Source organism: Salvelinus fontinalis, unplaced genomic scaffold (assembly GCF_029448725.1).
Source record: "Salvelinus fontinalis isolate EN_2023a unplaced genomic scaffold, ASM2944872v1 scaffold_0191, whole genome shotgun sequence".
In the NCBI taxonomy this organism is placed as follows: domain Eukaryota; kingdom Metazoa; phylum Chordata; class Actinopteri; order Salmoniformes; family Salmonidae; genus Salvelinus; species Salvelinus fontinalis.
This window is the reverse complement of record NW_026600400.1, coordinates 39,931-55,861: the sequence shown is the minus strand read 5'-3', so window position 1 is coordinate 55,861 and position 15,931 is coordinate 39,931. Positions and strand designations below refer to the sequence as shown.

Genomic DNA, 15,931 nt, shown 5'->3' with positions numbered 1-15,931 from the left:
TACTGACTGACTGGCTGGCTGGCTGACTGTACTGGCTGGCTGACTACTGGCTGGCTGGCTGACTGTACTGGCTGACTGGCTGACTACTGGCAGGCTGACTAACTAACTACTGGCTGTCTGGCTGACTACTGTCTGGCTGACTACTGGCTGGCTGACTGGCTGGCTGACTGTACTGGCTGGCTGACTGTACTGGCTGACTACTGGCTGGCTGACTACTGGCTGGCTGGCTGACTGTACTGGTTGGCTGGCTGACTGTACTGGCTGACTACTGGCTGGCTGGCTGACGGCTGGCAGACAGTACTGGCTGGCTGACTGGCTGACTACTGGCTGGCTGGCTGGTTGACTGTACTGGCTGACTGGCTGACTGCTGGCTGGCTGACTGTACTGGCTGGCTGGCTGGCTGCTGGCTGGCTGACTGTACTGGCTGACTGACTGTACTGGCTGGCTGTACTGGCTGGCTGCTGGCTGGCTGACTGTACTGGCTGACTGTACTGACTGACTGTACTGGCTGACTGTACTGGCTGGCTGACTGCTGGCTGACTGTACTGGCTGGCTGGCTGGCTGGCTGACTGTACTGGCTGGCTGGCTGACTGTACTGGCTGGCTGGCTGGCTGACTACTGGCTGACTATTGGCTGGCTGGCTGACTATTGGCTGGCTGGCTGACTATTGGCTGGCTGACTACTGGCTGTCTGGCTGACTACTGGCTGGCTGACTACTGACTGGCTGGCTACTGGCTGGCTGGCTGACTACTGGCTGGCTGGCTGGCTGGCTGACTACTGGCTGGCTGGCTGACTGTACTGGCTGACTGGCTGGCTGACTGCTGGCTGGCTGACTGTACTGGCTGGCTGACTACTGGCTGGCTGGCTGACTGACTGTACTGGCTGACTACTGGCTGGCTGGCTGACTGTACTGGCTGACTGGCTGGCTGGCTGGCTGACTGCTGGCTGGCTGACTGTACTGGCTGGCTGCTGGCTGACTACTGGCTGGCCAGCTGACTGTACTGGCTGACTGTACTGGCTGACTGGCTGGCTGTACTGGCTGGCTGACTACTGACTGTACTGGCTGACTGTACTGGCTGACTGGCTGGCTGACTTTCACTGGCTGACTTTCATTGGCTGGCTGGCTGACTACTGGCTGGCTGACTACTGGCTGGCTGGCTGACTGTCTATTAGATGGCTCAGACCTTCAGCCTACCTGACTGACTGTCTATTAGATGGCTCAGACCTTCAGCCTACCTGACTGACTGTCTATTAGATGGCTCAGACCTTCAGCCTACCTGACTGACTGTCTATTAGATCAGACCTTCAGCCTACCTGACTGACTGTCTATTAGATCAGACCTTCAGCCTACCTGACTGACTGTCTATTAGATGGCTCAGACCTTCAGCCTACCTGACTGACTGTCTATTAGATGGCTCAGACCTTCAGCCTACCTGACTGACTGTCTATTAGATTAGACCTTCAGCCTACCTGACTGACTGTCTATTAGATTAGACCTTCAGCCTACCTGACTGACTGTCTATTAGATTAGACCTTCAGCCTACCTGACTGACTGTCTATTAGATCAGACCTTCAGCCTACCTGACTGACTGTCTATTAGATCAGACCTTCAGCCTACCTGACTGACTGTCTATTAGATCAGACCTTCAGCCTACCTGACTGACTGTCTATTAGATTAGACCTTCAGCGTACCTGACTGACTGTCTATTAGATCAGACCTTCAGCCTACCTGACTGACTGTCTATTAGATCAGACCTTCAGCCTACCTGACTGACTGTCTATTAGATCAGACCTTCAGCCTACCTGACTGACTGTCTATTAGATCAGACCTTCAGCCTACCTGACTGACTGTCTATTAGATCAGACCTTCAGCCTACCTGACTGACTGTCTATTAGATCAGACCTTCAGCCTACCTGACTGACTGTCTATTAGATCAGACCTTCAGCCTACCTGACTGACTGTCTATTAGATCAGACCTTCAGCCTACCTGACTGACTGTCTATTAGATCAGACCTTCAGCCTACCTGACTGACTGTCTATTAGATCAGACCTTCAGCCTACCTGACTGACTGTCTATTAGATCAGACCTTCAGCCTACCTGACTGACTGTCTATTAGATCAGACCTTCAGCCTACCTGACTGACTGTCTATTAGATGGCTCAGACCTTCAGCCTACCTGACTGTCTGTCTATTAGATCAGACCTTCAGCCTACCTGACTGACTGTCTATTAGATCAGACCTTCAGCCTACCTGACTGACTGTCTATTAGATCAGACCTTCAGCCTACCTGACTGACTGTCTATTAGATCAGACCTTCAGCCTACCTGACTGACTGTCTATTAGATCAGACCTTCAGCCTACCTGACTGACTGTCTATTAGATCAGACCTTCAGCCTACCTGACTGACTGTCTATTAGATCAGACCTTCAGCCTACCTGACTGACTGTCTATTAGATTAGACCTTCAGCCTACCTGACTGACTGTCTATTAGATTAGACCTTCAGCCTACCTGACTGACTGTTTATTAGATCAGACCTTCAGCCTACCTGACTGACTGTCTATTAGATCAGACCTTCAGCCTACCTGACTGACTGTCTATTAGATCAGACCTTCAGCCTACCTGACTGACTGTCTATTAGATGGCTCAGACCTTCAGCCTACCTGACTGTCTGTCTATTAGATCAGACCTTCAGCCTACCTGACTGACTGTCTATTAGATCAGACCTTCAGCCTACCTGACTGACTGTCTATTAGATCAGACCTTCAGCCTACCTGACTGACTGTCTATTAGATCAGACCTTCAGCCTACCTGACTGACTGTCTATTAGATCAGACCTTCAACCTACCTGACTGACTGTCTATTAGATCAGACCTTCAGCCTACCTGACTGACTGTCTATTAGATCAGACCTTCAGCCTACCTGACTGACTGTCTATTAGATCAGACCTTCAGCCTACCTGACTGACTGTCTATTAGATCAGACCTTCAGCCTACCTGACTGACTGTCTATTAGATCAGACCTTCAGCCTACCTGACTGACTGTCTATTAGATCAGACCTTCAGCCTACCTGACTGACTGTCTATTAGATCAGACCTTCAGCCTACCTGACTGACTGTCTATTAGATCAGACCTTCAGCCTACCTGGCTGTCTGTCTATTAGATCAGACCTTCCTCCTACCTGACTGTCTATTAGATCAGACCTTCAGCCTACCTGACTCTTCAACTATTAAACATGTCATGGAATTGTTTCATTACGCTCATCTTACAGTGTGTTGCTTTAACTGGTCAGTCCAGTCCACCCCTGACCTCTAACCCTTGACCTCTCTCCCAGATGACAGGTCGGAGGTGGACGGCTCTGTGGTTTCCATGGTTTCAGCCACGTCCTCCTCCAGCAGACTCCTTCCTCCTAAAGAACGTCTGAGAGAGAAGAGTTTCCAGTACTGCCAACGCCTCATAGAACAGAGTGACCGCAGTATGTACCCTACACCCTAACCCCTACACTACTGCCTCATAGAACAGAGTGACCGCAGTATGTACCCTACACCCTAACCCCTACACTACTGCCTCATAGAACAGAGTGACCGCAGTATGTACCCTACACCCTAACCCCTACACTACTGCCTCATAGAACAGAGTGACCGCAGTATGTACCCTACACCCTAACCCCTACACTACTGCCTCATAGAACAGAGTGACCGCAGTATGTACCCTACACCCTAACCCCTACACTACTGCCTCATAGAACAGAGTGACCGCAGTATGTACCCTACACCCTAACCCCTACACTACTGCCTCATAGAACAGAGTGACCGCAGTATGTACCCTAACCCCTACACTACTGTCTCGTAGAACAGAGTGACCGCAGTATGTACCCTACACCCTAACCCCTACACTACTGCCTCATAGAACAGAGTGACCGCAGTATGTACCCTACACCCTAACCCCTACACTACTGCCTCATAGAACAGAGTGACCGCAGTATGTACCCTACACCCTAACCCCTACACTACTGCCTCATAGAACAGAGTGACCGCAGTATGTACCCTAACCCCTACACTACTGCCTCATAGAACAGAGTGACCGCAGTATGTCCCCTACACCCTAACCCCTACACTACTGCCTCATAGAACAGAGTGACCGCAGTATGTCCCCTACACCCTAACCTCTACACTACTGCCTCATAGAACAGAGTGACCGCAGTATGTACCCTACACCCTAACCCCTACACTACTGCCTCATAGAACAGAGTGACCGCAGTATGTACCCTACACCCTAACCCCTACACTACTGCCTCATAGAACAGAGTGACCGCAGTATGTACCCTACACCCTAACCCCTACACTACTGCCTCATAGAACAGAGTGACCGCAGTATGTACCCTACACCCTAACCCCTACACTACTGCCTCATAGAACAGAGTGACCGCAGTATGTACCCTACACCCTAACCCCTACACTACTGCCTCATAGAACAGAGTGACCGCAGTATGTACCCTACACCCTAACCCCTACACTACTGCCTCATAGAACAGAGTGACCGCAGTATGTACCCTACACCCTAACCCCTACACTACTGCCTCATAGAACAGAGTGACCGCAGTATGTACCCTACACCCTAACCCCTACACTACTGCCTCGTAGAACAGAGTGACCGCAGTATGTACCCTACACCCTAACCCCTACACTACTGCCTCGTAGAACAGAGTGACCGCAGTATGTACCCTACACCCTAACCCCTACACTACTACCTCGTAGAACAGAGTGACCGCAGTATGTACCCTACACCCTAACCCCTACACTACTGCCTCGTAGAACAGAGTGACCGCAGTATGTACCCTACACCCTAACCCCTACACTACTGCCTCGTAGAACAGAGTGACCGCAGTATGTACCCTACACCCTAACCCCTACACTACTGCCTCGTAGAACAGAGTGACCGCAGTATGTACCCTACACCCTAACCCCTACACTACTGCCTCATAGAACAGAGTGACCGCAGTATGTACCCTACACCCTAACCCCATACACTACTGCCTCATAGAACAGAGTGACCGCAGTATGTACCCTACACCCTAACCCCATACACTACTGCCTCATAGAACAGAGTGACCGCAGTATGTACCCTACACCCTAACCCCTACACTACTGCCTCGTAGAACAGAGTGACCGCAGTATGTACCCTACACCCTAACCCCTACACTACTGCCTCATAGAACAGAGTGACCGCAGTATGTACCCTACACCCTAACCCCTACACTACTGCCTCGTAGAACAGAGTGACCGCAGTATGTACCCTACACCCTAACCCCTATACTACTGCCTCGTAGAACAGAGTGACCGCAGTATGTACCCTACACCCTAACCCCTACACTACTGCCTCGTAGAACAGAGTGACCGCAGTATGTACCCTACACCCTAACCCCTACACTACTGCGTCATAGAACAGAGTGACCGCAGTATGTACCCTACACCCTAACCCCATACACTACTGCCTCATAGAACAGAGTGACCGCAGTATGTACCCTACACCCTAACCCCATACACTACTGCCTCGTAGAACAGAGTGACCGCAGTATGTACCCTACACCCTAACCCCTACACTACTGCCTCGTAGAACAGAGTGACCGCAGTATGTACCCTACACACTAACCCCTACACTACTGCCTCGTAGAACAGAGTGACCACAGTATGTACCCTACACCCTAACCCCTACACTACTGCCTCGTAGAACAGAGTGACCGCAGTATGTACCCTACACCCTAACCCCTACACTACTGCCTCGTAGAACAGAGTGACCGCAGTATGTACCCTACACCCTAACCCCTACACTACTGCCTCGTAGAACAGAGTGACCGCAGTATGTACCCTACACCCTAACCCCTACACTACTGCCTCGTAGAATAGAGTGACCGCAGTATGTACCCTACACCCTAACCCCTACACTACTGCCTCATAGAACAGAGTGACCGCAGTATGTACCCTACACCCTAACCCCTACACTACTGTCTCGTTGAACAGAGTGACCGCAGTATGTACCCTACACCCTAACCCCTACACTACTGCCTCATAGAACAGAGTGACCGCAGTATGTACCCTACACCCTAACCCCTACACTACTGCCTCGTTAAACAGAGTGACCGCAGTATGTACCCTAACCCCTACACTACTGCCTCGTAGAACAGAGTGACCGCAGTATGTACCCTACACCCTAACCCCTACACTACTGCCTCGTTGAACAGAGTGACCGCAGTATGTACCCTACACCCTAACCCCTACACTACTGCCTCGTTGAACAGAGTGACCGCAGTATGTACCCTACACCCTAACCCCTACACTACTGCCTCGTAGAACAGAGTGACCGCAGTATGTACCCTACACCCTAACCCCTACACTACTGCCTCGTAGAACAGAGTGACCGCAGTATGTACCCTACACCCTAACCCCTACACTACTGCCTCGTTGAACAGAGTGACCGCAGTATGTACCCTACACCCTAACCCCTACACTACTGCCTCGTAGAACAGAGTGACCGCAGTATGTACCTTACACCCTAACCCCTACACTACTGCCTCGTTGAACAGAGTGACCGCAGTATGAAATCCCAATGTGTCCCTGTGTGTTGTAAAGACTGTTTTCTTCTGTTTCAGAGGCGCTGAAGAGAACAGACACAGAGCTACAGAAAGCAGTGAGCTTCAACCTGTCACCTACAATCAACCTATAACCCTCTACCCCTACACCACCCTAACCCTCTACACCATACAGTCATACTATACTATATATATATCATATCAATCAACCTATAACCCTCTACCCCGACACCACCCTAACCCTCTACACCATACAGTCATACTATACTATATATATATCATATCAATCAACCTATAACCCTCTACCCCTACACCACCACCACCCTAACCCTAACCATACAGTCATACTATACTATATATATATCATGTCCTCTACAATCACACACCATACAGTCATACTGCTGTAGTAACCCTGTCCTCTACAATCACACACAGTCATACTGCTGTAGTAACCCTGTCCCCTACAATCACACACCATACAGTCATACTGCTGTAGTAACCCTGTCACCTACAATCACACACCATACAGTCATACTGCTGTAGTAACCCTGTCACCTACAATCACACACCATACAGTCATACTGCTGTAGTAACCCTGTCCTCTACAATCACACACCATACAGTCATACTGCTGTAGTAACCCTGTCCTCTACAATCACACACAGTCATACTGCTGTAGTAACCATGTCCCCTACAATCACACACCATACAGTCATACTGCTGTAGTAACCCTGTCCTCTACAATCACACACAGTCATACTGCTGTAGTAACCCTGTCCTCTACAATCACACACCATACAGTCATACTGCTGTAGTAACCCTGTCCCCTACAATCACACACAGTCATACTGCTGTAGTAACCCTGTCCCCTACAATCACACACAGTCATACTGCTGTAGTAACCCTGTCCTCTACAATCACACACAGTCATACTGCTGTAGTAACCCTGTCCTCTACAATCACACAGTCATACTGCTGTAGTAACCCTGTCCCCTACAATCACACACCATACAGTCATACTGCTGTAGTAACCCTGTCCTCTACAATCACACACCATACAGTCATACTGCTGTAGTAACCCTGTCCTCTACAATCACACCATACAGTCATACTGCTGTAGTAACCCTGTCCTCTACAATCACACACCATACAGGCATACTGCTGTAGTAACCCTGTCCTCTACAATCACACACCATACAGTCATACTGCTGTAGTAACCCTGTCCTCTACAATCACACACAGTCATACTGCTGTAGTAACCCTGTCCTCTACAATCACACACCATACAGTCATACTGCTGTAGTAACCCTGTCCTCTCAATCACACACCATACAGTCATACTGCTGTAGTAACCCTGTCCTCTACAATCACACACCATACAGTCATACTGCTGTAGTAACCCTGTCCCCTACAATCACACCATACAGTCATACTGCTGTAGTAACCCTGTCCCCTACAATCACACACAGTCATACTGCTGTAGTAACCCTGTCCTCTACAATCACACACCATACAGTCATACTGCTGTAGTAACCCCGTCCTCTCTCTCTGTGTGTGTGTGTGTGTGTGTGTGTGTGTGTGTGTGTGTGTGTGTGTGTGTGTGTGTGTGTGTGTGTGTCAGTGCCTGGTGGAGGCGGTGCGTATCCTGGACGGTGTGTGTTTGGAGGATGCAGGGTGTGTGTATCGTGCATTCCCGTGTGTTAAGTCACTGTTCGGCCGTCTGAACTCTGACCTGTCCTGCGGCCGAGTCCTCCTGCCCATCGCTCAGTTCTACCTCAACCACGGTGAGGAGGTGTGTGTGTGTAGGGGAGACTGCAACGGGGGACAGTGAGTGTGTACTTACTGTGTGTGTGTGTGTGTGTGTGTGTGTGTGTGTGTGTGTGTAGGGGAGACTGCAGCGGTGGACAGTGAGTGTGTGTGGACGTGTGTGTTTGGTGTTCTCCCAGCAGAGTGTTTCAACGACCCCTATCTGGCCCACGAGACGCTGTCCTTCATCAGAGCCAATCAGCTGCAGCTACACTCCTCCGTACCGCTCTACACCCGCTACTTCCCTAACCTGCTCAAGGTAACACCCCCCCCCCCCCATTATAACACTCTAGACACGCTACTTCCCTAACCTGCTCAAGGTAACACCCCCCCCCATTATGACACGCTACTTCCCTAACCTGCTCAAGGTAAAACCCCCCCCCCCCCCCCCCCCCCATTATAACACTCTAGACACCCTACTTCCCTAACCTGCTCAAGGTAACCCCCCCCCCCCCCCCATTATAACACTCTAGACACCCTACTTCCCTAACCTGCTCAAGGTAACACCCCCCCCCCATTATGACACCCTACTTCCCTAACCTGCTCAAGGTAACACCCCCCCCCCCCCCCCCCCATTATAACACTCTAGACACCCTACTTCCCTAACCTGCTCAATGTATCACCCCCCCCCCATTATGAAACCCTACTTCCCTAACCTGCTCAAGGTAACACCCCCCCCCCCCCCCCCCCCCCCATTTTAACACTCTAGACACCCTACTTCCCTAACCTGCTCAAGGTAACACCCCCCCCATTATAACACTCTAGACACCCTACTTCCCTAACCTGCTCAAGGTAACACCCCCCCCCCCCCATTATGACACCCTACTTCCCTAACCTGCTCAAGGTAACACCCCCCCCCCCCATTATAACACTCTAGACACCCTACTTCCCTAACCTGCTCAAGGTAACACCCCCCATTATAACACTCTAGACACCCTACTTCCCTAACCTGCTCAAGGTAACACCCCCCCCCCCCCATTATAACACTCTAGACACCCTACTACCCTAACCTGCTCAAGGTAACACCCCCCCCATTATAACACTCTCGACACCCTACTACCCTAACCTGCTCAAGGTAACACCCCCCCATTATAACACTCTAGACACCCTACTTCCCTAACCTGCTCAAGGTAACACCCCCCCCCCCCCCCCATTATAACACTCTAGACACCCTACTTCCCTAACCTGCTCAAGGTAACACCCCCCCCCCCCCCCATTATAACACTCTAGACACCCTACTTCCCTAACCTGCTCAAGGTAACACCCCCCCCCATTATAACACTCTAGACACCCTACTTCCCTAACCTGCTCAAGGTAACACCCCCCCCCCCCATTATAACACTCTAGACACCCTACTTCCCTAACCTGCTCAAGGTAACACCCCCCCCCCATTATAACACTCTAGACACCCTACTTCCCTAACCTGCTCAAGGTAACACCCCCCCCCCATTATAACACTCTAGACACCCTACTTCCCTAACCTGCTCAAGGTAACACCCCCCCCCCCCCCCCATTATAACACTCTAGACACCCTACTTCCCTAACCTGCTCAAGGTAACACCCCCCCCCCCCCCATTATAACACTCTAGACACCCTACTACCCTAACCTGCTCAAGGTAACACCCCCCCCATTATAACACTCTAGACACCCTACTACCCTAACCTGCTCAAGGTAACTCCCCCCCCATTATAACACTCTAGACACCCTACTACCCTAACCTGCTCAAGGTAACACCCCCCCCCATTATAACACTCTAGACACCCTACTTCCCTAACCTGCGCAAGGTAACCCCCCCCCCCCCCCCCCCCCCCCCCATTATAACACCCTACTTCCCTAACCTGCTCAAGGTAACACCCCCCCCCCCATTATAACACTCTAGACACCCTACTTGGTATCTGACTATGTGTTATAGTTCCTAGCGTGGGACAGTCCAGGCCTGGTATCTGACTATGTGTTGTAGTTCCTAGCGTGGGACAGTCCAGGCCTGGTATCTGACTATGTGTTGTAGTTCCTAGCGTGGGACAGTCCAGGCCTGGTATCTGACTATGTGTTATAGTTCCTAGCGTGGGACAGTCCAGGCCTGGTATCTGACTATGTGTTGTAGTTCCTAGCGTGGGACAGTCCAGGCCTGGTATCTGACTATGTGTTGTAGTTCCTAGCGTGGGACAGTCCAGGCCTGGTATCTGACTATGTGTTGTAGTTCCTAGCGTGGGACAGTCCAGGCCTGGTATCTGACAGTGTGTATGTGTTGTAGTTCCTAGCGTGGGACAGTCCAGGCCTGGTATCTGACTATGTGGATGTGTTGTAGTTCCTAGCGTGGGACAGTCCAGGCCTGGTATCTGACTATGTGTTGTAGTTCCTAGCGTGGGACAGTCCAGGCCTGGTATCTGACAGTGTGTATGTGTTGTAGTTCCTAGCGTGGGACAGTCCAGGCCTGGTATCTGACTATGTGGATGTGTTGTAGTTCCTAGCGTGGGACAGTCCAGGCCTGGTATCTGACTATGTGTTGTAGTTCCTAGCGTGGGACAGTCCAGGCCTGGTATCTGACTATGTGGATGTGCTGCCCTCTCTGGTCACGGCTGGGACTGCAGTTGAGCTGCTACACTCTCTACTGGACTTGCCTTGTCTCACTGCTGCTCTCACCCTACAGCTCAGGTACACACACATATACAGTTGAACTCTGAGGTTTACATACACCTTAGCCAAATACATTTCAACTCAATTCCTGACATTTAATCCTAGTAAAAATTCCCTGTCTTATGTCAGTTAGGATCACCACTTTATTTTAAGAATGTGAAATTTCAGAATAATAGTAGAGAGAATGATTTATTTCAGCTTTTATTTCACATTCCCAGTGGGTCAGAAGTTTGCAATCACTCAATTAGTATTTGGTAGCATTGCCTTTAAATTGTTTAACTTGGGTTAAACGTTTCGGGTAGCCTTCCACAAGCTTCCCACAGTAAGTTGGGTGAATTTTGGCCCATTCCTCCTGACAGAGCTGGTGTAACTGAGTCAGGTTTGTAGGCCTCCTTGCTCGCACATGCTTTTTCAGTTCTGCCCACACATTTTCTATGGGATTGAGGTCAGGGCTTTGTGATGACCTCTCCAATACTTTGACTTTGTTGTCCTTAAGCCATTTTGCCACAACTTTGGAAGTATGCTTGGGGTCATTGTCCATTTGGAAGACCCATTTGGGACCAAGCTTTAACTTCCTGACTGATGTCTTGAGATGTTGCTTCAATATATTCACATAATTTTCCTACCTCATGATGCCATCTATTTTGTGAAGTGCACCAGTCCCTCCTGCAGCAAAGCATCCCCACAACATGATGCTGCCACCCCCGTGCTTCACGGTTGGGATGGTGTTCTTCGGCTTGCAAGCCTCCCCTTTTTCCTCCAAACATAACGATGGTCATTATGGCCAAACAGTTCTATTTTTGTTTCATCAGACCAGAGGACATTTCTCCAAAAAGTACGATCTTTGTCCCCATGTGCAGTTGCAAACCGTAGTCTGGCTTTTTATGGCGGTTTTGTAGCAGTGGCTTCTTCCTTGCTGAGCTGCCTTTCAGGATATGCCGATATAGGACTCGTTTTACTGTGGATATAGATACTTTTGTACCCGTTTCCTCCAGCATCTTCACAAGGTCCTTTGCTGTTGTTCTGGGATTGATTTGCACTTTTCGCACAAAGTACGTTCATTGACTCAAATGATGTCAATTAGCCTATCAGAAGCTTTTACGCCATGATGTCATTTTCTGGAGTTTTCCAAGCTGTTTAAAGGCACAGTCAACTTAGTGTATGTAAACTTCTGACCCACTGGAATTGTGATACAGTGAATTATAAGTGAAATAATCTGTCTGTAAACAATTGTTGGAGAAATGACTTGTGTCATGCACAAAGTAGATGTCCTAACCGACCAAAACTATAGTTTGTTAACAAGAAATTTGTGGAGTGGTTGAAAAACGAGTTTTAATAAAGTGTATGTAAACTTCCGACTTCAACTATATTCTAATATTTTATTTGAACACAGAAATGTATAATTGTACAGCTGTATAAATACGTAGTGTATTCTAAGTTGATGTGTGTAAGGTATCTGTCTGTAAGATGGTGTAGTAACAAATCAATCAATAACATACACCATGTTCCTAGAAGCATTTCAGGGAACCATCAGAGCAGAGAAATGTAACACGGTGATGTGTGTCAGGTCTGCATGCTTCCCTGTGTCTGAGCCAGGGGGCCGTGGCCTGTCATCGCTGGAAGCGTTCCGAAGCCCCGCCCATAGAGGCCTCTTCCTGTTCCTGTTGAGAGGGGAGGCAGGGTCTGGTAATACTACTAATACTACAGTAATACTGCAATACCACTACTACTGTACTACTATAATACCACTACTGTAATACTACAATACACCTACTGCAATACCACTACTGTACTACCACTACTGTAATACCACTACTACTGTACTACCACTACTGTAATACCACTACTACTGTAATACCACTACTGTAATACCACTACTACTGTAATACCACTACTGTAATACTGTAATACCACTACTGTAATACCACTGTACTACCACTACTGTAATACCACACCTACTGTAATACCACTACTACTGTAATACCACTACTGTAATACCACTACTGTAATACTACTACTGTAATACTATAATACTACTACTGTAATACCACTACTATAATACTGTAATACTACTACTGTAATACCACTACTGTAATACCACTACTATAATACTGTAATACCACTACTGTAATACCACTACTACTGTAATACTATAATACCACTACTGTAATACCACTACTACTATAATACCACTACTGTAATACTGTACTACCACTACTGTAATACCACACCTACTGTAATACCACACCTACTGTAATACCACTACAACTGTAATACCACTACTGTAATACCACTACTGTAATACTACTACTGTAATACCACTACTACTGTAATACTATAATACTACTACTGTAATACCACTACTATACTACTGTAATACCACTACTACTGTAATACTATAATACCACTACTGTAATACTATAATACACCTACTGCAATACCACTACTGTACTACCGTAATGCCACTACTGTAAAACACCTACTGTAATACCACTACTACTGTACTACTATAATACCACTACTGTAATACAACTACTACTGTAATACCACTACTACTGTAATACTATAATACCACTACTGTAATACTACTACTACTGTAATACTATAATACCACTACTGTAATACTATAATAAACCTACTGCAATACCACTACTGTACTACCGTAATGCCACTACTGTAAAACACCTACTGTAATACCACTACTACTGTACTACTGTACTACTATAATACCACTACTGTAATACCACTACTGTAATACTACTACTGTAATACCACTACTACTGTAATACTATAATACTACTACTGTAATACCACTACTATAATACTGTAATACCACTACTGTAATACCACTACTACTGTAATACTATAATACACCTACTGCAATACCACTACTGTACTACCGTAATGCCACTACTGTAAAACACCTACTGTAATACCACTACTACTGTACTACTATAATACAACTACTACTGTAATACCACTACTACTGTAATACTATAATACCACTACTGTAATACTACTACTACTGTAATACTATAATACCACTACTGTAATACTATAATACTACTACTATAATACCACTACTACTGTACTACTGTAATACCACTACTGTAATACTACTACTGTAATACTACTACTGTAATACTACTACTGTAATACAACTACTACTGTAATACCACTACTACTGTAATACTATAATACCACTACTGTAATACTACTACTGTAATACCACTACTACTGTACTACTGTAATACCACTACTGTAATACTACTACTATAATACTGTAATACCACTACTACTGTAATGCCACTACTGTAATGTCACTACTGTAATACACCTACTGTAATACTACTACTGTAATACCACTACTACTGTACTACTGTAATACCACTACTGTAATACTACTACTATAATACTGTAATACCACTACTGTAATACTACTACTATAATACTGTAATACCACTACTGTAATACTACTACTATAATACTATAATACACCTACTGTAATACACCTACTATAATACCACTACTATAATACTGTAATGCCACTACTATAATACCACTACTGTAATGCCACTACTGTAATACACCTACTGTAATGCCACTACAGTAACATTACTCTATTTCTCCCCAGGTGATACCATGGACAGACTGAGCGTGCTCCATGACCTGCTGATGGAGGCAGCCGATTGGTCCAGAGTCATCCAATCAGCTCAAAGTGTTCCAGTGCTGCTGCACGTCTACTTCAACACAGTTACCACGGTAACACACACACACACACACACACACAGGCTACAACCAGAATAAGTCAGAGATAAAACATGTATTTTGTGTATATAAGTGTGTGTGTGGTGTGTGTGTGTGTGTAGGTATCAGATGAGAGGTTGCTGGCCCAGCTGGTGTTGGTGCTGCTGGAGAGAAGCAGTCTGTTGCTCAACATCCCCAAATACACTGCAGAGATACACCGGTCAGTAGACACACCACAACACACTAATACATCGGTCAGTACACACACCACAACACACTAATACACTGGTCAGTACACACACCACAACACTAATACACCGGTCAGTACACACACCACAACACTAATACACCGGTCAGTACACACACCACACCACTAATACACCGGTCAGTACACACACCACACCACTAATACACCGGTCAGTACACACACCACACCACTAATACCCTGTAGACGATGTGGAGGGTAGTACCCTGTAGACGATGTGGATCAGTACCCTGTAGACGATGTGGATCAGTACCCTGTAGACGATGTGGATCAGTACCCTGTAGACGATGTGGATCAGTACCCTGTAGACGATGTGGATCAGTACCCTGTAGACGATGTGGAGGGTAGTACCCTGTAGACGATGTGGATCAGTACCCTGTAGACGATGTGGATCAGTACCCTGTAGACGATGTGGATCAGTACCCTGTAGACGATGTGGAGGGTAGTACCCTGTAGACGATGTGGGTCAGTACCCTGTAGACGATGTGGATCAGTACCCTGTAGACGATGTGGATCAGTACCCTGTAGACGATGTGGAGGGTAGTACCCTGTAGACGATGTGGGTCAGTACCCTGTAGACGATGTGGATCAGTACCCTGTAGACGATGTGGAGGGTAGTACCCTGTAGACGATGTGGATCAGTACCCTGTAGACGATGTGGATCAGTACCCTGTAGACGATGTGGATCAGTACCCTGTAGACGATGTGGATCAGTACCCTGTAGACGATGTGGATCAGTACCCTGTAGACGATGTGGATCAGTACCCTGTAGACGATGTGGAGGGTAGTACCCTGTAGACGATGTGGAGGGTAGTACCCTGTAGACGATGTGGAGGGTTAGTACCCTGTAGACGATGTGGAGGGTTAGTACCCTGTAGACGATGTGG

At 47.7% G+C, this 15,931-nt stretch overlaps 1 protein-coding gene across 6 annotated transcripts in view; it reads left to right on the top strand.

Annotated features, from left to right (window-relative positions):
* Positions 1-15,241, top strand: part of ap5z1 (adaptor related protein complex 5 subunit zeta 1) — a 44,152-nt gene extending 28,911 nt beyond the window's left edge. For 2 of the 6 annotated variants that reach the window (XM_055912604.1, XM_055912605.1), the window contains 8 exons: positions 3,334-3,474; positions 6,649-6,686; positions 8,210-8,372; positions 8,475-8,653; positions 10,908-11,050; positions 12,600-12,718; positions 14,667-14,794; positions 14,902-15,241. In XM_055912604.1, coding sequence (XP_055768579.1) covers positions 3,334-3,474; positions 6,649-6,686; positions 8,210-8,372; positions 8,475-8,653; positions 10,908-11,050; positions 12,600-12,718; positions 14,667-14,794; positions 14,902-15,060 — 1,070 coding nt within the window. In that variant the 3' untranslated portion in view covers positions 15,061-15,241. The other 4 variants (XM_055912607.1, XM_055912608.1, XM_055912609.1 and 1 more) reach the window with 4 other exon arrangements.
* Positions 15,242-15,931: the final 690 nt, after the last annotated feature.